The sequence below is a fragment of the Neomonachus schauinslandi genome, chromosome 5, assembly GCF_002201575.2.
Source record: "Neomonachus schauinslandi chromosome 5, ASM220157v2, whole genome shotgun sequence".
Taxonomy (NCBI): Eukaryota; Metazoa; Chordata; class Mammalia; order Carnivora; family Phocidae; genus Neomonachus; species Neomonachus schauinslandi.
In genome coordinates, this window is record NC_058407.1 from 167,351,153 (window position 1) to 167,375,021 (window position 23,869).

Here is a 23,869-nt window from a genome sequence, read left to right on the forward strand (position 1 = left end):
GGAGTCTGCCTGAGATTCTCACTCTCTCCCTCTGCCCCTCCCCCCACTGAGGTGTGCATGCTCGCTCTCTCTCTCTCTAATAAATAAATAAATCTTTAAAAAAATTAGGTCTTAATTAAAAAAAAAAAGTAAAAAGGTTTCTAATATCCAAAAACTCTCAGCCACATGGAAGAGAACACTACATAGGAAGCAAGGCCTAAAGGAATTCCAGTTTGGATAACAAGTCAGGCTAGGTATCTGGGTTGACCTTCCCATTGAAAACTACTAAAATATTGGGTAAAATATTTAAAACTTCTTTTTGAAGGCATTAATGAACTAATGAGAGGCTAAGGAATCCTCAGGCCAGGGACTGAGTCCATACAGGTACCAGGTGAGTAAGTGAAATGCTGGGGTGATGGAGTTGGTGGAGACAGGGGTTTTGCCACACCACGTGAACCAGGTGGTGAATAGGAGGCAGGGCTCTGGCCTGCCCACACTGAAGAGTCTGGTGGAAGAGGCAAAGACTGCTTCCCTGGGGTAGGGGAACCAAGGGTGAACTGGAAATAACGTAGATCCCAGCACTCCTGCACCAAAAGAGTCCTCCCTGAGGACCTCAAACCACTGTTATGATCAGAGGGAGGGAAAAAAAACTTCTGGGAATTGGACCCAGGAGCCAGAGCTCAAGGGGCTCTGCCTGGAATTCACAAAGCCTTAAATTAAGAATTTAATTTAGAGAGATCTCAATGGAAGGAAATGCCCGTTCTCTCTGGAGGAACCTGACTTGAAAGAGTTCCCACAAATACGATTCCCAGGAAAATGAGCAATGCACAGTAAAAAATAAGCACAAAAAGAAACTCCACAGCATGAACAACATTCATCAAAAACAACGGATGGCAGGAACAGATCTCGAGGGGCTTTAGATAATGGAAGTATAAGAAGTGATATATGAGGTCACTGTCTAATTTGTCTAAGTAAATAAGAGGCTGTTTCAAAATACATAAGAAATCATAAAAAATGACAAGAAATCATAAAAAATGACAAGCAGATTTGGGGGAAAAAAAAGAACTCCAAGAAATAAAAGCTAGACTAAAATTATAAATCTTATGAAGAGGTTTAACAACAGATTAGACCCAGCTGAAAAGGGAACAACAAATGAACTGAAAGCTAGATTTACTGAAATTACCCAGAATGCTGTAACGAGGCAAACAGGAAGAAAACGATGAAACAGGGGTTTAAAGACATGGGGTGAGGGGGGCACTTGGCTGGCTTAGTCGGTGGAGCATGAAACTCTTGATCTCAGGGTCATGAGCTCAAGCCCCATGTTGGACATAGAGCTTAAAAAAAAAAAAAAGGCACTGGGGTATAGAGTGGGGAAGACTGACATAACCAAAGTCTCAGGGGTAAATATGGAGTGGAGCAAAGGTGATAGTTGAAGAGACAGAGAATTTTTTGTAACTGATAAAAGATATTAACTCACAGATTCAAGAAGTCTAAAGAATCCCAAATAAATTTGCACCTATTCCTAGTAAGGTCTTAAAATGGTCAGAGGAAAACCAGATTTGCTTTTTTTTTTTTTTTTTTAAAGATTTTATTTATTTATTCATGAGAGACAGAGAGAGAGAGAGAGAGGCAGAGGGAGAAGCAGGCTCCCAAGGAGCAGGGAGCCCGATGCGGGACTCGATCCCAGGACCCTGAGATCATGACCTGAGCCGAAGGCAGACGCTTAACCATCTGAGCCACCCAGGCGCCCCCAGATTTGCTTTTAAGAAGGGACAATGACTCTGATAGCCAGCTTCATGGAAATGATGGCATCCAGAAGTCAGTGGAAGGATATCTTGAATAATATCATCCATGTGCTGAGAGAAAATAACTGTCACCCAGAGAGAGTATCTTCCACATAGGAGAGTGAAATAAAGACATTCCCAAACAAGTAAAAGTGGTTATTTGCCACCATGAGATTCTCACTAAAGGAAATAATTCAGGAAGAAAAAAAAGTGACCCCATATGTTAGAATGCAAATGTAAAGAAAGAAAGAGGACAGAATAAAACAATTAAAATAAAATATCTTATAGTCTAAAAAGAAAAACAAAACCAAAATTAAAATACATGACAACAATAACATACAAGTTTAGAGGAGGGCATGGAGTGAAAATATTCTAAGGTCTTTGTGTTATAGAGGAAACAGCTAAAGACATGAATTTTAGCTCTTGAGAAACTAAACTTGCATTTTGTAATTATTGGATAACATACCAAAGGGTAAGAAATAAAAGCAGAGTTAAAAAAAAATCTCCTAACTAGTAATAAGGGGAGAATGGGACGAGAAAAAAAATACCCAATCAATCCAAAGAAGACAAGGAATGAAGAAAAACGGAAACAAGACAGAAGGGGCAAAGAGAAAGCACAAACTAAGATGGAAGGTATAAATCTAAAAATATTTTGCATTATAATAAACATAAATGGGGTAAATGTACAGCTAAAAGACAAAGACTGCCATCTTGACGAAAAGCAACAACAAAATCCAACTAAATGCTATTTATAAGGGACTTTTCTAAGACACAGAATATAGAAAAGTCAAAAGTAAAAGGGTGGAAAAAGATACACCAGGCAAATTCTAACAAAAAAGAAGAAGACCCAAACTTTCCATGTTTTGAGATATAACTGAAAGCTCTCCAACATGCACCTGGGAGGTTTGGGAACAACTCTCAGCTTTGTTCAGACCAACTAGCCTGTGATGTAGGAAAAGCTGCTTCCCTCTCTGGGCCTGTATTCTCATCAGCACTGGGTGGACTGGATGCCACAATTGCTAACATTCTGTGAGTAGAAGTAAGAATTTGAAGGAAAGGGCCAGAGCTCTCAACCAGTGGGGGCAAACAGACGTATCAGAATCAACCCAAGAAAGTCTTCAAAATGCAGATTATGCACCATCAATACACATACTCCTTGGACAACAGACTCTAGAGGGATCCTGGTGTGTGTATAAAAACCTTCTTTTCCAATTGATTCCAATACCACCACCTACCTCCTCCCCCATCCTAGGGCACTGAGAATCTCTAGATTCCCAGGGAAGAAGGGAAAGAAAAGGTACTGGCATTAAGAATTGGGAATGCTAGTTCTCAATGTACTGTGACCCACATGGGACTAGCAGAAGGAAAGACACAGGAATTGTGACAAAGTCACTGCTGAGGGATCCAATGCCCAGAGAGCGTTACAATGTGAGGTTCCATTGGCAGGAGAAACTCCCAGGCCCTAGAACTTCCCTACAGCTTTAGGGTCCCCAGGTAAGACCGTGGATATCATGGTACTATTTGGGGCCATTGCTGACCCCTCCTTGATGGTCATGAGAGAAATCCTAAGCAAGTTGAAAGAGAGGAATTCATTCTGTTCCACAGTCCTTGTTCTGTGGCCTCTGGGGAAGGAGAAGCAGGTGCAGGTGGCCCCCGGGTGCATCTCCAAACTCACCCACATCCTGCTCATGTCACTCAATTCATTTTTGTATCTCAGGGAGTCCTTCAGGACCTGGAGAGGGAAGAGAAGAGCTGATGAGAGAAGAGAAGGCAAGGAGACAGAGGATGGTGTAAGATGGGGCTGGGGTGGGCAGAGAGGCTGACAGACAGACAAGTCTACCTCCAACCAGCAACCTAAAGGCCAGGAGAAGGGGGCAGCTGCCCCCCCACCCCAGTGCCGGAGTGGACAATGCCCCTTTCCCCCAGGCGATCCACTTTCCCCACATGGGTCCCCGGCCCCCTGGCCAGCCCCTGCAGTCCCAGGAACTCACGTTCGGGTGTCCATCTCGGAGGAGTTTGTGAAACACGTGGCAGAACTTCCAGCAGAGGACAGCATTGCTAGAGAGGGGTAGCCGGTTGACAACAGACCAAAAGGTCTGTGCCCCTTTCTCATGGTGGGTGCCCAGTATGCATGGTGGGGGGGGGTCATGGAAAACAAAGGCATGGATGGGCCTTTTCCAGTTTGTACAAGCGTGCTCTGGGCCAGTGGCAGTCCTGGTTTACCTTTAGCAGGAAGATGCTTTGGTTCAAAGAAGGGCTTCGCTGTGGGAGGAAGACTCTGCCCTTCCCCTGGGTTTGGCTGAGGGTGTGATGGGGCCTTTCGGGGAATAATAACAGCTCACATTTTAGCAATACATTACAGTGTCTCAAAGTTCTTTCTTATCCAGTATTCAGAAGTGAGGGCAGGCTTCAGCTCTTCATCAGGGGCCCTGGCCCTGGTGGGGACACCTCGGCTCCTCTTCCAAGCAGCACCTGACACCTCTCCATACAGGCACTCTGCTGTTTTCTGTGCTTTATTTCCTTATTGAAGTATAGTCGGCACCCAATGTACATTCATTTCAGGTATCCGACATAGCGGTCAGACAACTTCACATATAGCTACGGTCTGTCACCAGATGACACCATTACAATACCATTGACTATATTCCCGATGCTGTACCTTGCATCCCCCCTGATTTAGTCATTCCATAACTGGAAGCATTTCCCCAAAACTTAAAATGACTCTTATACACCCCCCTTTCCATAAACCTTCTTGGTTTATGCTTCTTGGTGCATGCATTTCCCTATACCTTGAACTCGCTGTATATGGAATCCTGGGACCACATCCACCCGAGATCCAATTTCAAATGCACCCACAGACTCCCTGCCACAACCTGCATGTAATAAATGTCCATCTGGTCTAGCGTGATTTTAAGTTAGCGCTTATATGGGCCTCACACACCCAGCAACTGGGCACCATCAACTCCAAGTGTAGGTCTTTCCCCAGAACTACAGGCTTCTTTGTCAAGGCTCAGGTAAGAAGCGGGGTGCCACGCAGGACAGAAAGACCTGCCTCGGGCCAGAAACGCTATGATTCATCCAGAACACATGTTGTTTTGCTTCTGAGCTGGAAGGTATCAACAAGTTCCTTCCCCAAACTGAAATTTGCATTTCGAGGGGGGTGGGCTTGAACACAGACTTCTGGGTCTGGAAGCTTATGTCAGCTTTTGGTCTTAGAGGGGTTTCTGAAATAACTACAGTTTCCCTTAAAGCACAGTCCCCTCAGGCTAGATGGAAGCCAAGAGGAGAGGTGGACAGCTTGCAACCCCTCTCACGGGCTGACTTCTCACGGCAGACTGTGGTTACTTTACCGGAAGCGGGAGCAGGTGTAGAGCTAGCCAGGCACCCCGACTTTGAGAGGCAAGGAGACCTTTCTGTCCTTTGATTTCATAAGCATTTTAATGCACCCACTGCGTGTCAGGCAGGCACTCAGGGATATAAAAAAATAAATAAAACTCAGTCCCTAGCCCTCTGGGAGTGGATACATGGGGTGGCGGGGGGCGGGGAGGGGGGCAGTTAGACACCCAGGATAAATGGCTGTCTGAACAGCACTTCTGACGTCAGATTTCCAAATGCTTATTCAGCTGGGATTGAGAGGGGCTGACGGTCTCCAAAAAAATCAATATAGAATAAATGTTTTGCGGTATCTTTAGGCTTTAAAACCCTACTCTTTGGAGTAGAGCCTTTGAGCATTCATCCACCTCTTAGAAATGGTGAAGCAGAGAAACTCACGGAAGGGGACAGTGGGAATGTTAGACCTTTGAAATCTTCTTCAGCCAAGTCTTTCATTTGACAGACAAGGGGACGAAGGCTCACGGAGGCCCCGCTGGACCCACTCGAGGCTCCAGAGCGAGCCAGACTGCTGCCGAGGTGGGATTCCAGAACATCTTTGTGGTGCCCCTTCCATCACCCCGGGTAGCCTCCCTGGAAGGCTGTGAGGTGGCCCAAGCACACTGACCTCGACAACAGTCTCTTATTTCATATCTCAATCGGACGGATCAGTATTCTTAGCAGATGGGGGTCAGGACCAGGTCATTCCCCCTGAGAAAGTCATCGGGGCTTTTCTTGACTTGGTAAAGCAAGGGGACTGTGCCTTTCTGGGGATAAAAGGGCAAGGTCTAACTAGGCTCACGGTCAGGCCAGGTTTCTGGGGTACCTGGGAGATGTTCTAGAGCCCCCAGCCTGCAGCAAAGCCCTGAAGTCCAACCAAAGTATCTTCCCACCAAAGACAAGCTGCTTACCCACCAGTAAAGAGCAGTACGTGCTGTTAGCAACGCTTCCCAATGGGCTGCTATGGGCTAGGCATCCTGCTGGAGGGGCAGGGCTCCTCTGGCCACCGTACCCGGAGGGTCTCCTCCAGGGGCTGAGGTGGGATGGCTTCCACAGGAGCTGTTCTGACCCGGCTGTTACTGCCACCACGAGAAGCCCAGGCTCCACTTGCCCCGGGCTGTACCCTGCTCCTCCCCGGCACACACACACAAACAATGGCTTCGCCCCACTCGCGCAGCCTTGCCTTTGGAACTTTGGGGGTCAGCCCTCCAGCTCTTGGGCTCTATCCGTCAAGGGCAGATCCCAAGGGATCCAACAGCCAGCATGCAGCCTGCACTTCCCTCCAAAGCCACACCCCACGAGGGTGGCTGCCTGGGGCCAAACTTGGCATGGGGGTGGGGGCGGGAGTAGCGGGGTGGTGGTGAAAACCTCCAAGCCACCAGTTCCCTATGCTGCCGTGAGGTTCTTGTCTTCTGCCCGGCTGACTGTGCGTGACCCAGCTCACACTGGTGGATCTTATTTCCATGGCTGCCCATCTCCCCCCCCAGCCCCCCGGGGCATAAGGCAGCGGAGACCTTTGGCTTTTTGGCTTTTGAGCCCAGAGAAGAGGAGACGATCATGTTCCCAGCGGGTGGTCCGTGTGGTCCCTATGGGCCAAGTGCAGGGTCTGGAGCGCTTTGACAATCGCTCCTGTGCCCCCAGGAAATCTCTCAAAGGGAAGTCCTACGAGGGGCGGGGTCCTTGGTAAGCTGTAAAGAGTTGAGCTAGGAGGTGGCTTTGGTCCCTTCGCCCTGATGAACTGTGGTCTCAAAGGCCAGCTGCTGCCCACTGAGGCAGCTTAAACCCTGCAGGAGGCCTGGCCAGTGGAGGGGTTCCCCTTCCTGCAGCTGAGCAAGGACACCTCGCCCTGACCTCAGCCCCCACAATTTGACCTGCCTCAGGGTTGGTCTTCCAAGCAACATCCAAAAGGATATTTCTGGCGTGTTTTTCCTTTACAGCCACTTCCTGCGTATTAATGGCCTTATTGATGCTGACAGTCTGAAAAACAAGAGGAAGGGGGAGGGGAACGGAGGCTGAGATGAATACGCTCCTAGTGTCTGAGACCCTCCCAGGCACCCCACCCCTTTCTCTCCCTGCAATGACTCCTCCCCAGCTCCCCCAGGACCCCTGTGCCCCACGGTCCCTGTACAGGGCCCCCAGTGGGGGGCAGAGGTGGGCAGCGCTCCCAGGCCAGCTGGCCCAGGCTGTCCTAAGGCAGCGGGCTTTGCTGCCTGGCATTGGCTGTGCCCAGCTGCTATGCCTGCCTGCCACTCATTCACTTGGCACAACAACATGGCAATTAAAGCCTGCACAAAGGGATGCTTTTCATCCCCCAGGGAAACATTATTTCTCTGGGAGCAGGAGGAAGAGGAGCTGAGATCAGGGAGCGGCTGTGGCCCAAAGGCCATCCAGCCACCCCTCTCTCACCGCTAGAACCTTCCATGGAGACTTCCCTAGCTGGCCCGGGTCTGCAGGGGTCACTCTCATCTCTCGTTTTCCCCACTTCTGGGTATCTTCCAACCCTAACCAAATTCTCCTTTATTCCCTTACTTAAAGCGCATTAAAAATGTTCACTGCTTTCCAGTTGTGTTAAAAATCATAACTCTCTTCGGAATGTAGCCAGCCATGTGTACAGACGAATACAACTTAACACAAACACACAAACGGGATCGTATCACGTGATCTGTTTAAATATAGGTATTTTCCTTTTCCTGTTTTGCTGTGCTCCCCTTCCGTAGATGGTATGCACCTTGAGCCACATTAATGTGTTATGCATATCACACACACACACACACACACACACACGAGCACATACACCTCTACCCACCAAACGGGTTAATTGTGCCACTGTTCTATAGAAATGGGATCGCCAAGTACAGACTTTTCTATATCCTGCCTTTCTCACTTGAAAATAGCTCATGAAAAATTCTCCAAGTGGGATGGCAAAATTCTAGCCCATTCTTTTTTTTTTTTTTCCTAGCCCATTCTTTCAAGAGACAGCATACTATTCCATGGTGCGGGTCGGTGTGATTTATACAAGCATTCCCATACCGGTAAGCAATCAGTTTTGCCTTTTTTTTTTTTTTAACCATTTTAGTCAACATGCTTATACATGTATCCTTATTAATCGATGCCTTCATTTCCAACAGGTAGATTCCTAGGAGTGGGATACAGTGGGTCAAAGCGTGTTGTTTTGTTTTGTTTTTTTAAACTTCTCATTATGGAAAGATCCAAACACAGACAAACATGAAGACTAATCTAATCGGCACGCACAGCCCCCAGCGTCAACCTTTATGAACGCGCAGCCGAACTGGCTTCCTTACAGACAAGGATTCGCAAACATTTTCTGTAAAGGGCCAGTTAGTAGATGTTTTAGGCTTTGCAGGCTACATGGTTCTCCACTGCAAGTCCTCCGTTCTGCAGAAGCTGGAGCACAAAAGGAGCCTCACACATACTAAACAAATATGTAACAGAATGAGCATGGCTGTGTTCCAATAAAACTTTATATACAAAACCAGGCGGAGGTCTGGATTTGGTCCATGCCTGTAAGCGTGACGACCCTTGCTTTCTACCATCAGCCACTTGACCCCCTTGCTCCCTGGATTATCTGAAGTAAAATTCCAGGCATTACATCATTTTACTAGTAAATAGTTCAGGATGAGCCTCTTAAGAAGAAGGAAAAAAGGACTATTTACAAACTAACCATAACATCATTATCACACCTAAAATTTTAAGGACACTTCTTTAACATCATCAAATGGCTAGTTAATGAACACATTTCCCTCTTGTGTCAAAACAGAAAAACTTTCTTGCCCTTGTTCTAATCAGGATCCCAACAAGGTCGCCATCTTGCTTTCTGAAACCGTTCATGTTTCCACTAACCATGTACAAAAGCAACCCCACCACCACCATTTTTGCTGGTCTTATGGGTATGGTGATGTTTCACTGTGACTTTATTTCGTATTTCCCAGACTGCTAGTGAGTTCTGAGTATTTCCCTACATGCTCTCACGGTTGACCAACTGCCTTATGTAGTTAAGTACGCTCACCTGCCTTGGATCGCTTCTCCTGCCCCTGGATTATGCTGGTAGATTCCTACATTGTCCTCTAAGTGCTTCATTGTTAGTTCTTTCACGTTTAAGTCTTTATCTGGAAAAAATACATACCTACGTACATGTTTATGTACACATTGTACAAAATAGGTTATTTCTAGGCTTTACCAGGATATGTTCTTTCACATCTTGTTTATGTAACTTTGGGCTGTATTCCTGAAGTCCGCTTTTCCACGTAATTTTTTTCTCTCCACAGACTCAACTCTTCGACAGCATTAAGCTCTGTTGCGGGTTGAGATGTGTCTCCCCAAAAAAGATGTGTTCGCGTCCAAATCCTCCAGTACCTACCAATGTGATCTTATTTGGAAATAGGGTCTTTGCAGATGTAATTAGTTAAGATGAGGTCATAATGGATTAGGCTGGGTCCTAAATCCAGTATGACTGCTACCTTAGAAGAAGGCCACATAGGGGCGCCTGGGTGGCTCAGCCAGTTAAGCGGCTGCCTTCGGCTCAGGTCATGATCCCAGGGTCCTGGGATCGAGCCCCGCATCGGGCTCCCTGCTCGGGGGGGAGCCTGCTTCTCCCTCTGCCTGCCACTTCCCCTGCTTGTGCTCTCTCTCTGTCAAATAAATAAATATTAAAAAAAAAAGGAAGAAGAAGGCCACATGAAGACAAAGGGACACACAGACACACGGGAAGAAGACAGACATGTGAAGACAGAGGCAGAGATTAGAGTGAATCACCTATAAACCAAGGAATGCCAAGGATGGCCAATGACCATCAAAAGCTTAGGAAGAGGCAAAGAAGGATTCTTCCCTAGAGCCTTCAGAGGGAGGACAGGCCTGCCGACACCTTGATGTTGGACTTCTAGCCTCTAGAATGGGGAGAACAAACTTCTGTTGTTTTTTTTTTTTAAAGATTTTATTTATTTATTTGAGAGAGAGAGAGAGAGAGCACAAGAAGAGGGGAGCGGGAGAGGGAGAAGCAGACTCCCCACTGAGCAGGGAGCCCGACGCAGGACTCGATCCCGGGACTCCAGGATCATGACCTGAGCCGAAGGCAGTCGCTTAACCAACTGAGCCACCCAGGCACCCAAACTTCTATTCTCTCAAGCTACCCTGTTTGTGCTGATCTGTCACGGCAGCCTCCAGAGGCAAACACTGGGGCCTTTCCCATCAGAACTAAGGCCAGTCAAGAAGGATCTCATATGCGAGATTCTGCAAGAAAGAAGGAAAAAGCTTATTCCCCTCAAATTTCCCAACACAGTGTTACTGGTGTCCCAGCACCAGCTTCCTCTTAACTAGTCCTTGCTTGGACCTCATTTCTCAGCGTCTGCTTCCAGGCCCATCCCAGGCCCCTCTCGTTTCCCCTTAACTCCCTCAGGTGGGTTAACATGGTTTAAGCTATGTTTCTCCCCTGGCTCCAGGACACTGACAGGATCCTGGCTGCAGATGGACCTCTGGCCAAAACCACCACATTTACTGGGCCCTAAGAGGCCGCCTGTGTTCCGTATGGAATTATAAGGGGCGTAAATATGTAAAATGACAATAGACCCAGACGTGGTAAGGTGCTGAACTGGATGTGGTCAAGGTCTAGGGGATTGGGTAGAGGCAGTCAGTAGTATGGGCTGAGAGAAAGAGGAGAAACCTGTGTTAGCCAGACATGTTAGAAACCACACCAGGGCCTCAAGGGGGGACTCCTGATGGCCGGGGTTTAGATGCATTCCACAAATACTTCTTTTTTTTTTTTTTTAAAGATTTTATTTATTTATTTGACAAAGAGATAGAGAGAGAGCACAAGTAGGCAGAGAGGCAGGCAGAGGGAGAAGCAGACTCCCCACTGAGCAGGGAGCCCGGCGCGGGGCTCGATCCCAGGACCCTGGGATCATGACCTGAGCCGAAGGCAGCCGCTTAACCGACTAAGCCACCCAGGCGCCCCTCCACAAATATTTCTTTACACTGACTGACGACCCCTTGCCCAAGCTTGTGGTCATTATGAGTCTTGCTCGCAAAAATAAGAAAACCCAACACCTTAAAGTTCCCTTCAACAACATAAAATAATATACCATGAGCTTGGAGCTCTAGGTCCTGTATGTGACTGTGTGTTGGCTGAAACCTGAAAACGTTCTGTGCTCTAGACGTTGACTGGAGGGGGAAGCCCCTGGAAACTGCGATACTGCTCCGGGAAGACCTCTTAGAGGAAGAAGGTGGTGACCTTTCCCAGGTGCTGTACTTATCCCTGCAGTTTACCTACGTCTCTCATTTACGGCTCATTCAAACCCAGGGGCATCTATGATTCTTCCACAGGAAGACGAAGCAACTGGCCCAAGGTCATACTACTGGGTTCCGACCTTGGTCGGCTGAATCTTCGAGCCCAGCCCTGAACCTCCGTGACAGCTCTGGGCTGTGGAGGAACTGGCAGTCTAGGCGGCTGGGTCTAGGTCAGGGTCACAGAGGACAGGCCACCGGGCACAAGAAGGAAAGGCCTGGAGCAGGCAGGCTGTGTGGCTGGAGGGCAGCATGGAGGCCCGGGAGGGATGGGGATGGAGCCAGAGAGGGAGGTGGCGCTGGGTGTGGAAGGCCAGTGGGCTTCTGAGCTCTGAGCGGGTGGGTAGGGCCAGCAGGGGTGTGAAGGCCAGAGCAGAAGAGGATGGAGCATGCAGGAAGAAGCTAGTGACAACAGAGAAATGAAGGAGTAAAGCCTCAGCCAAAATGAGAGAAATTATAATGCAAAGAGCCCAATAGAAGGTGGGCCCTAGAGTGAATTTCTTTTTTCTTTTTAAGATATTTACTTTTTTGAGAGAGAGAGAGAGAGGGCGAGCGGGGGTGGGGGGAGGAGCAGAGAGAGAGGGACACAGACTCTGTGCTGAGTGCGGAAGCCCAATGCAGGACTTGATCCCATGACCCTGAGATCATGACCTGAGCCCAAATGAAGAGTCGGATGCTTAACCGACTGAGTCCCCCAGGCACCTCTAAAGTGAATTTCAATGACATTGGCCAAAAGGAGCTCCCAGGGGACACAGCAGAGGGAAAGCATCAAAGATGCTACAGAGGTTTTGAGTGTAGACAGGTGAGAGCAGAGGAAGCGTGTCTCAGGCTGAGGGGACCCTGTAAGATGAGGAGGAGTCCAGGAGGGTTCTGGGTGAGAAACAGCATTTTAAAAAGAATGAGGAAGTGAAGGAGCAGTGAATGATCACCACGAGAATGGCAGCTAAGGGTGCTTGCTACCAGGCCCTGTGCTAATAATAGGCATTTTGTATTAATGATCTCACTAAAGTCTTCTCACTCAACATCCTCCAAGTAGGGGAGAAGTGGTTGATCAAAATGCAAATCTGGGGTCTGGATGTATTAAAAGGAATATAGTGTTCAGAATGAGGGAGGGGATGGTTCCAACTCTATGCAGGATCAATTCACACAGAAAACACTATTCAGTTTGGGGCTTTATACATTATGTGAAAAACTGACAAACTAGACCACTTCTAGAAGAGAGTGACTTGGATTGGGAAGAACCTAGGAACTGAGGAAAATTCAGAGGAATATCAACATTCTGAAGGGTGGTCATGTGGAAGGAGGAATAATCCCAAGGATCAAACCCAGACCAATGGGTAGAAGTATATGGTGGCCATTTTTGGACTTAAAGCCGTCTTGTGAAAGAGAGAATTCCCCATTAAAAGTATACAGGCAGATGCATGGCAACCTCTCTTCAGGGTTACTGTGGAAAGAACCGATAGGCTCAGTCTGGATTGATGATTTTTAGGTTCCTTCCCCTTTTTTAGACTCTGTAAAGGTCCTTCAGATAATGGAGGGCTTTGAATATCAGGGCAAGAAATTATGGCCTGATGGACACTAGGGATCCAGAGAAGGCTCTTGAGCAGAGGAGGCACCTGATACAAAAGCCCTTCCATCCTGCTGGGTGTGAGGAGTTACCTCTTCAGTGCCATAAGGAAAGCGTGGAACAATTTCTGTGTGCACATAGTCATAGCCCCCAGGACGAGCCCAGGACACCGACAAAGGGCCTAGCCTGGCACCGGGCTGCAGAATGAAATTTCTGCCCAAACCAACAGCTACAAGACGTCCGCATGCCCTGCCTGCCCTCGTGAGGACGGCCCCAGACCTTTCTCTTGCAGCTCATAGGAGCTCCCACTTTACTGCAGCGGACATGCCTGAGGTTCCCCGACCAACGCTTTGCCACGTACAAGTGCCTGAGGGGAGGGCCCAGCCCACGGCTGTAGGCGGGCTGCCCGGTTTCTGAGCCTCAGCATTCTGGGCTCATAAAGGCAGGCTGTGGGTCCTCCAGGGCCCTTGGAACATCAGACTCGGGGACATTTCCAGGACAGACGTTCCCAGCTATGACGAGTTTCCAGTACTTCTGTGAAACTTGACTCCTGGGATGGCATCCCACGTCATGCATGCTCCACTTCCTTCTACATTCCAAATCCCACCCTTCTTCCCAGGGCAGACCAAATTTGACTATCGAGTAGACTGGCTAGGCCACTCTGGCTAATGATTTCTACTTTCTGACTTTCTTTTTTTAGATGTATTTATGAGACAGAGAGAGAGAGCATGAGCGAGCAAGCAGGGGGAGGAGCAGACTGAAAGAATCTCAAGCAGACTCCGAGCTGAGTGGGGAGCTCCACGCAGAGCTTGATCCCACGACCCCAAGATCATGACCTGAGCTGAAACCAAGAGACGGACGCTCCACCGACTGGGCCATCCAGGCGCCCCTCCTACTTTCTTTTTGAATTCCAATTCTCTTAGTGTTTTGACACTTGGTATGTTGTCTTACCTCCCCAGTGAGATTAATCTAATCCCGAGGGCCAGGACCTGCCTTCTTCCCTTGCGGGCCCTCAGCTGCTAAGGCAGGTGCAGAGTCTTAATAAATCATAAGATTCCTAAGGACTGATTGCTTCCCCGGTGCTCCCCCTCTAAAAAAGCACCAGGTATGCGATGATTCATGGCAGATTTCAGAAAATCTGCTCCCATTCCCTCCCCTCCCGAGATGCTCCCTGAAGGAAATCGTCAGGTCCTGAACGGGGCAATGCCTTCGGGGATCCTCCCAGGGCTGAGGGTGGGAAGTCGGGGCTCAATTTCTCACCTCCGGTCTACGTTAGAAAACATCCTCTGAGAACAGGCTGTGCTCCAGATTTCCCTGGAGTCACACAGGACCTACGACCACGCAGAGTCCCCCCTGAAAGAGCGGCATTGTACACGGCTTCCTGGCCCAGCTGGCCCTCGTGTCCCAAGCTGGTTCCGGAGAGCCAATTATCAGCAGGCACCGCGGGAAGGGTGACTTTCTCCTAGCCCCTCCCCCCCCATCCTCTGCTCCTTCAGGGCAGCCTTGGCCAGGCTGCAGCCGATGCAAAACTATGGGGCCTTGCTTCTGCTGGGCCCTGTCCTGTCACGCATACAGCGCCTGGCAGGGGCCCCCGCGCTCGGGCTGGCTCGCAAAGGTTCCACGGCAGGGCTGGGCGGAGACGATGTGCAGGAGGTTGGGGTGGCAGATTCTGAAGCAAAGGACTGGAGGGGCCCCTGCCCGGGGCCACGCAGAGGGAAATGTGAGACCAGGAGGGGCAGAAGTGGAAGGGAGAAAGTGAGATGGAACAGAGGCAGAGAAAGTAAATGCAAAGAGCACGCGGGGCGCAGGGGGCTGAGCAAAGGCACAGGTGGCGACCACCGATGGCCAGAGGGATGACTGCCCACTCGGAGGGCTGGGGACTGGGGACACCTCAGAAATAGTAGAGCAGTCAACATTGCTCTCAGCAGATTAGTGGCAACAGCAGAGCCTCTACCAAGCCTACACTCGGGGATTTGCTTCCGATCCCCCGCTTTGGCCTGGAAGACAGGGAATCCGAGCCCTTATTTTCTGAGTCAAGTTGCCGTAGGTAGCCCAGGCAAGAGCAGGTGAGGCCAGGATTCCAACCCAGTTCGACTCCCCACACCGTGCCGCCCTCAGCAGTGCCCAGCAGCCCCATGACCAGCCAGCGCCGCCCACCTGCCTGCCTCACTTTCCACCCGACACCCGGTCCCCTGGTTTCTTTGGTGGCTCCTCACTTCCACCAGCATGCCCATCCACGTATTTCTCTCCCAGTCCCCCTCCAAGTCCTTCTTAATGAGCCTTTGCCTGCCCGTGCTCCCATCCAGCCATCAGTCATGCTGTCCTTCCCATGCTGACCCCTCTGCTTCTTTCCGCTCCTCTGTCTCCACTCAAGCCCAAACCACTAGGATGTCCCCACTGGGCCAGTGAAATATCCTCCCAAATGGACTGGTCCTCCCCAAGCTGCTCTGCACCCAGCAGTCAGAGTGATCTGTGTACCTCGCAGGAGGTCGCGCCCCAGCTCGGAGCCGGCCACCCCGCTCCCATGCAGCCAAGCATCCATTCCTGCTCTCCGTCTACTACTTACGCCCCAACCACACAGCTGTCTTTTTGTTCCTCGAACATTTCATTTTTTTTTTTTTAAAGATTTTATTTACTTGAGAGCGAGTGAGCGAGAGAGGGGAGAGCACAAGCCAGGGGAGGGGCAGAGGGGGAGGGAGGAGCAGAGCAGGGAGCCTGCCGTGGGGCCCGATCCCAGGACCCTGGGATCATGACCTGAGCCGAAGGCAGACGCTTCACCGACGGAGCCACCCAGGTGCCCCATTCCTCAAACGTTTCTAATTCTTTCTGTCTCTGATGCTCCTTATGGCTGGAAGGGTCTTCCTCCCATCTGCAAAGCTAGCTTTCCCTCCTTCTTCAGGCTGTTCAAATACCACCTCCTAGGCAGCCTGTCTAATCTAGGGCATCTCCCTGCCCCTTGCCCTGCAGTATCTCTTTACCACAACTCACGACTACCCTGGTTACTTCCTGCAGAGGCTCTTCTCACAACCTGAAATTCCCTTGTTTGTTCCTTTGCTTGGTGTCTTTCCCCATGAGGGCAGGAGCTGTGTTAGCCTGCCGTTCCCCTCAGTGAGCACACACAGTGCCTGGCGCTCAGACAGGCTGATGGACCCTTGTCTGCCAAATCCTCTCCAGGCAGACGTCCTTGTCAGCTCTCGATACCGTGCGTGCTCCCCTCTCCTGTTGAGGATGCCCCAGCTCCTCCTTCCTCCAAGTCCCTCACAGTTCTTCAATTAAAAATCTTGCTGGGGGGCACCTGGGTGGCTCAGTTGGTTAAGCGACTGCCTTCGGCTCAGGTCATGATCCTGGAGTCCCGGGATCGAGTCCCACATCGGGCTCCCTGCTCAGCAGGGAGTCTGCTTCTCCCTCTGACCCTCCGCCCCTCATGTGTTCTCTCTCTCTCTCTCATTCTCTCTCTCTCAAATAAATAAATAAAATCTTTTTTTTTTAAGATTTTATTTATTTATTTGACAGAGACAGAGATAGCGAGAGCAGGAACACAAGCAGCAGGAGTGGGAGAGGGAGAAGCAGGCTTCCCCCCGAGGAGGGAGCCCGATGTGGGACTCGATCCCAGGACCCTGGGATCATGACCTGAGCCGAAGGCAGACGCTTAACGACTGAGCCACCCAGGCGCCCAAATAAATAAAATCTTAAAAAAAAATATCTTGCTGGGGCGCCTGGGTGGCTCAGTCAGTTAAGTGTCCCACTCTTGATTTCGGCTCAGATCATGATCTCAAGGTCATGAGATCGAGCCCCACGTCTGGAGATCGAGCCCCACGTCAGTCTCCACACTCAGCGCAGAACCTGCTTAAGATTCTCTCTCTCTCTCTGCCCCTCCCCACTCTCTAAAATAGATAAATAAAATCTTAAAAAAAAAAAGTTGAGAAGTTTAAAAAATGTCAATCACTTCTGGAGTTGGCAAGGTGTACACACCTGTGTTGGGAGGAGGGAGGTGGCCAGGATGGTGGGACACCCGGAAGGAAACTGGTGCTCACAGTGGAAAACACTGGTGGAAGCAACAGAGGTGTTCCTCCATGGAGCAACAGACAAACAAGCCATGGTCTCTTCACTTCAGACGTTTTAAGGGAAGGAAATCTTGCCACGCACTATGACATGGACGAACCTGGAGGATATTATGCTCGGTGACGTTAGGCAGACACAAAAGGATGGATACTGTTTGATTCTACATATCAGAGCTATCTAGAGTAGTCAAATTTGAAGAGACAGAGGAAGAATGATGGGTACCAGGGGCTCGGGGGGGGAGGGGAGGGGAGTAGCTGATGGGGATGGGGTCTCCTTTCAGGGTGATGAAAACGTTCTGAACTTAGTGATGATGATTGCACAACACCGTGAATGTACTAAATGCTGCTCAGTTATACACTTTAAATTGGGTAAGACAGTGAATTTGAGGTTTCATGTAAGATAATTTTTTTGAAGATTTTACTTATTTATTTGAGAGAGAGAGAGAGAGCATATGCGCACGCACATGCGCAGGGAGGCGGGGAAGAGGGAGAGGGAGAGAGAATCTCAAGCAGACTCCCCACTCAGTGCAGAGTCCAAGTCAGATGTCCGATCTCACAACCCTGAGATCATGACCTGAGCTGAAATCAAGAGTCAGATGCTTATCCGACTGAGCCACCCAGCCCCCCACAAGATAATTTTTTTTTTTTTTAAGTGAAAAACACTGAGGAATCATGACTTTGACTGAATGCCCGTCAGATGCAGCACCGGGCCACGCCCTAGGCTGCAAGACCGTGAGCTCCGCAAGCCCAGCCAGGCCTTCTGCACAGACTGGGAAGGATGATCTGTGCGAAAGGACAACCCTGCCTGGGTGTTGGGCACCAACCTAGGTGCTGCTGGACAACACAAACTGAAAGAAAGTAGACCTTGCCATCCAAGAGTTAACCGTTTGAAGGGAGATGAGGACCATCTTCCTTCCTCTTTCCGTTCTTTCCTTCCCTCTCCTCTGACTGTGCACTTCAGTAATGCTTTATGAAAAAAGAAACCAGGACGGGTGTGCAAGCTACTTAAGCCTACGTCTAAGTTGCACAGCCTGATGAGTGGTATCAGAAAGCAAAAGCCAAAATGAGAAGAAGCTTCCAGAAAATGTGTAGGACACCCAAAAGGGCTGTCTTATCACACGAAAAGCAAAAAGAACAAGGGAGGGGCACACTGCTTTCAGCCAGTGGTGCATTGTGGATGAGGAACTCCTATTTTGCCTCTGTCTTTTCTGTCCAGATGGATCTTTGAACTGAAAAAGGCAAAAAGAGCAATGAAAGGGAAAACCCAAGGTGAGTTAGTAGACTGTCAGAGAGCCCCCAGTACTGAGTGAGCTTGAGCTTCTGACTTGGATGAGTAACACACAAGGATGAAGGGAGCAGGCGAAGGTGATGTGCCTTCTAGACTCCAGAGCAACGTTTCGGAAAAAATCAAGTAGACGGGGTGTGTGTCTGAATTTCTAGCATCAAGGCATTTAACAGAGTTGCTTATAACATCTCGTAGACAAGGACAAAAACTAGAGGACACCAGGGTTGGGAACTGCTGACTACCAGTCGAATCCGGCCTGCAGCCGGGGTGTGTGTGTGGCCTGTGAGCTAAGGTTGGTTTTTACATTTTTAAAGGGAACAGGAGGAAGGGAGGGGATGGAGGAAGCAACAACATCTGGCCACAGATCCGAAAAACGTTTACTATCTGGCACTTTGCAGGAAAAGCTTGCCAGTCCCAGGGCCAGAGGGGCAGAGCCATGAGGGTAGCTGTCCGTGTTTGCAGGTGCTGACCTTGGGGTAAGGTGTGCCCGTGTCCCAGACCTGCGTCCTCCCCAGTGTTTACTAACGAGAGTATCCAGAAGGCACAGCGATGGGGCTAAGCAGCGTGTCAGGGGTGACAGCGGAAGGGTGTGACCATAGGTGATTCCAGCTGCACGTGGTCGGACAGGAAGTTCCCAGTTAAGTTCCCCATGAGTTCCCAACAAGTCCACTGAGTTAACACTATGAGGTGGCCTCGATTGTAACATAAAACTTAAGAAGCTAATTTCATTTTGAGCTACATCAACAGAATTATATGATCACGAACAAGAGCCAGTCCTTGCTTTTACGGCTTTCAGCTGCACTCGGGGGTACGGATTCATCCCACCATGCACCAGACATCCCTTGGGGCACCAGATCCGGCTTGCTGCTCCCGGCGCCCCATCCAAGAGGAATACTGATAACGTCAGTGGGTGCAAAGCAAACCGATGAGGATGGAGAACCACACAAGGTCTGATAAGAGAACAAGAATCAGGGAAAGGGGTGGCAGAAGCAGGGTTGGGCAAGAAAGGGCACAGGGGTCTTTAAATATCGCAACCCCAGCACCTGGGAAGAGGAGGGCCTCTGGGCTCTGGGGTAACCCAGCAGTGAGGATTAAGAGAAGCTGTGTTCTGTGCCCATCATCCTCCAAAGTGAAAATGATTCCAGCGTCCTTCAGCCTGGGGACGAGTGAACAAGGCACTACAACCACACCACGAGAAGCTACTCAGCAATAGAAGGGAACGTGTGACTGATTCATGCCAACGACATGGGTGAATCTTCAAAGTATGATGTCAAGTGACAGAAGCCAGACTCAAAAGGCCACAGACTGCATGATTCCATTTATAGAACATTCTGGAGAAGTTAGAGGAATGAAAAAAAAAAATCCAGGTCACTGGTTGCCAGGGGCTGAGGGTGGAGGCAGGAGTGGTTACAGAGGTGCACGAGGGAATGTGGGGGAGGACGATCCTACCCTAAAGCTCAATTGTGTGGAGGTTACTTAATTGCATGTGACTGTTGAAACCCAGAGAACTGGGCACAAACCACGGTGAATTCTGTGGCATATAAATTATATTTCAACAGACCTGGCTTTAAAGATAAAGAAAGCAAGTTCAGCGAGAGGCGGACCAGGAGATTTTGGTGGGCCCTGTGCTTGGCCCGGGCTGCTAACAGGTGTTCAGCTGTTAGAGGAATGTTGACACAAGATGGTCTTCCAGGCACCCTATGCCTTCTGAGCCCGTGATTCTGGGAGGAACAGAGGAATGGAGGAACGGGGAAGGAGACTGAGAAGAAAATGGCCAGCGAGGCAGGAGGGGAATGAAGGGGTGGGGGCTGCCCCTCTTGGTGAAGAGAGTGTGTCCAACAGCGCTGCAAGGGCAGGTGGGTGAGGACCAAGAATGAGCCACTGCATATGACATCACCGGTGACCAGGGCCACTGCGGGTGAGTGACAGAGGCAAACGTCCTTGCGGGGAGAAGAGGATGGGAAGCAGAGTGGGAAGCAGTCTAGACAAAAGGAACATCCTTCCTTCCCAGGCCTGGGGGCTGGGCGCATGCTCCTCATCACCACCCTCCCCTCCAGGCCCTCCCATCCTGTTCCATTGGAAGGGTAGCCCCAACGCTGGTTCTCCTTCCCCAGACAGGGTCCTATTGGTGAGGAGGACAGAGGCACACCATCTTTTCAGAACAAGGGCGGAGGAGCTGAACAATCATGTCTTTTGCCAAAGACAGATACAAGCATGCCTCGATTTACTGCACTTTGCTTTATTGCTTCACAGATACTGCAATTTTTTTTTTTTAAGAAATTGATGGGTTGGGCGCCTGGGTGGCTCAGTTGGTTGGGCGACTGCCTTCGGCTCGGGTCACGATCCTGGAGTCCCGGGATCGAGTCCCGCGTCAGGCTCCCTGCTCGGCAGGGAGTCTGCTTCTCCCTCTGACCCTCTTCCCTCTCGTGCTCTCTGTCCCTCATTCTCTCTTTCAAATAAATAAATAAAATCCTTAAAAAAAAAAAAAGAAATTGATGGGTTTATTTTTATTTTTTTATTTATTTTTTCTTGAGATTTAATTTATTTATTTGACAGAGAGGGAGCACAAGTAGACAGTGGCAGGCAGAGGGAGAGGGAGAAGCAGGCCCCCCACTGAGCAGGGAGCCCGACGCAGGACTCGATCCCAGGACCGTGGGATCATGACCCGAGCTGAAGGCAGACGCTTAACCGACTGAGCCATCCGGGCGCCCAAGAAATTGATGGGTTTAAAAAAAAAAAAAAAAAAAAAAAAAGGCAAATAAATTGATGGGTCTATGGCAACCCTGCATCAAGCAAGTCTATCAATGTCGTTTTCCCAAAAGTATTTGCTCACTTGGTGTCTCTGGTCACATTTTGGTGAGTCTTACAATATTTCAAGCTTTTTCATTATTATTACATGTGTTACGGGGATCTGTGATCAGTGATTACGACTCGCTGAAAACTCAGATGATGGTTAGCACTTTTTAACAATAAAGTATTTTTAATTAAGGTATATACATTTTGTTTTTAGACATAAAGCTATTGCCCACTTAGCAGACTGCAGCATGGCATAAACATAACTTTTATATGCGGTGGGAAACAAAAACTTTATTTGACCCTGCTTTATTGCAATCTTCGAGTTACTGCTGTGGTCTGGAACCGAATGAACCTGCCGTATCTCCAAGGTATGCCTGAACCTAGCCTTCCTTCTCTGAAAATGATCCAGGATGCTCGTGAGTCCTGGGAAGGGCACTCTCCCTTTCTACACAAGACCCCTCTCCCGTCTGCCCTTTGCAACTAGTCCCAAGGCTCGTCTTACTCCAAGGGACAAGTGAGAGCCCAGCCTCCCTCCTAAAACGACCCTCCCCACGCTTGCAATCCTCTGGGAGGCCTTCCCAGGTTATCTCGTCCCCTAGATGTCATGCATGTCCCCTCCTACTCTTGTTCCCTCTGCCACCACACTGGGAGCCCCCCCATTCGGTGTCCCCAAAGACCCCCAGAACTTCCACCTACAGGCTCCAAATCAGACCATTCAGCATGGGGGTGACTGATGACAGAAAGGGAGGGGACCCCACCTTGTCCCTGCCAACCTGGAGAAGCCAGCAAACTCCATCTTCTGTCACCTCCGTGGTTCCAGTCTTACCACCCCGGTTTATAATTATTGCTGCCCAAGAGTCCCTTTCCGCCAGGCCATCCTGTCATATCCTTGGGCAAAGATTGCCATAGTACCTGTACTTTCGTCCCCCGACCTAAAAACCCAAGCCCACATTGACCACAGACTTGAGCAGCCCGGTTTCTGAGGAGGGCCACTTTTTTGCTCCACACCCAGCCGTCTCCTTCCATGACCACCGTCGGGGGGGCCCACTTAGGCCTGAGGAAGGCCCTAGGAGGCAGGGCAAGAGGGCTAGGTACTGAGACCCTGGGTCTCCAGGCCCCGTGTCCTCTCTGCCCACCTGCAGGGGGCCGTGGCTTCGGGCCACAACCCCACCACCACAGTTCTGCTTCTCTCCTCACAGAGGAAGCATCCGTTCTGCCTCCCAACAACCTACAGTGCCTCTGCTCACAGGTGTTGCCCCAGAGAACACGTCACGGTCACTTTCCAGGCACGTCTGCCTACAAAGTGGAGCCCTGGGCGGTCCCATCAGACATATCCTGATCATTCACAGCTCACGGGCCAGGCTGGGCTTGGCCTTTCGCGACGGCCCTCGCCTTCTAGAGAGAGACAGCTGCTCAGCAAGAGCAGAAACCCTGCGCTGTGTCTTTCCCCAACCACCAGCGCTGCCAACTTCCTCTCCTCCACTCCCCCCGCTTTCCCTCCTCACCTCTCCCCAGCTTTCTACGAGGTCGGTTTTGTCTCTTCTCTTACAGTAACAGAGCAACGTTTCTCCCACTATCTCAAGACCCAGCGGGGAGGTGGTGCCTGGCTGACAGGGGCATAGGAACCACCCATTCATTCCTCGCTCTGTGTCCTTCCAGAGCCCTGTTCCGTCTGTCCAGTGAACAAGCCAGGAAGCACTCGCCATATCCAGATGTGCCAAGGCCTGCCGTTTCTCCCTCAGGTCTCTATTTTTGGTTCTATTTCACACACACACATCCCCCCCATCTTATGCCACTTCACTATATAAGTGGCCCCCGACCTCTAGTCTCTACCACAAATGGCCCCAACTAAAGCCGCAGGAGGAACTCTCCTCATGCGTTCTCCCAGCTGAGGCATCTAGAATCTAGTGTGGCTCCTGATCTTCTGGGGTCCAAACTCCCCATACGACCCCAGGGTCCCCCCATCCCCAATTCTTCAGCTTCATCTCTCACTTCAGAGGGTGGTCTTCACACAACTGTGATTGGATCCTCAGGAATGCGGTTGATAAACAAACAGAACCCCACCTGATGCAAGGGGGTGGCTATGGGAAGATAGCGTTCTTATTTGAATCAAGCAAATCGTTCTGTAACTTTAAACATTCCCAGTTTACCTGTTTGGCTCATTCAAATGTGTAAATACAAGGCTTGCTTGAATAATAATGGCAAGAGCACGTCCAAGTCTTTCGGGCTTCAAAGAGCTTTCATATGCACTGTCTCCTGATGCGGAGAAGATGCTGAGAAAACCCGGGGAAGGAAGGCAGGGCACACTTTATAAACCAGTGGGCTCAGAGAGGTCAAGCCACACAGCAGGGTCGGCACCTGCCCTTCTCAGTCAGGCACACGTTCTACATCCTGCTAATTAGTTGGCTATAACTGAACTCTTCACCAAACCAACTTGTTTACTAAGTCTCTGCTTTGACCTCGACATATTCGTTATCTCAAAGGCAGATTCGTCTCATCTTATAAAAAGTCGAGCTTGCCCTACGAGCAGGTGTTATGGTCTCTTGGTCTGATGAGAACCAAAGGAGAAATGTCTCAGAAAACCTAAAATGGAAACCTGACCCAAGGCCAAAGAACCTCTAAACGAGTCAACCTTCCACTGTTTTCGGGAAGCAGGTTGTGGTCTTAGGTGCAGCTGCACCTTCCACCAAATCCTTAACACACAGCTGTGTTCTCTCAGAGGGACACATTC

General features: G+C 49.8%; 1 protein-coding gene across 1 annotated transcript in view; it reads right to left on the bottom strand.

Moving 5' to 3' along the window:
- The window catches only part of HIP1 (huntingtin interacting protein 1), a 145,714-nt gene that overhangs the window by 41,792 nt on the left and 80,053 nt on the right, over positions 1-23,869 (bottom strand). The window contains exons 2-4 of the mRNA XM_021700347.2: positions 7,046-7,109; positions 3,755-3,897; positions 3,439-3,495 (exon numbers count right to left, since the gene is read on the bottom strand). Coding sequence (XP_021556022.2) covers positions 3,439-3,495; positions 3,755-3,897; positions 7,046-7,109 — 264 coding nt within the window. The remainder of the gene's footprint in view (positions 1-3,438; positions 3,496-3,754; positions 3,898-7,045; positions 7,110-23,869) is intronic.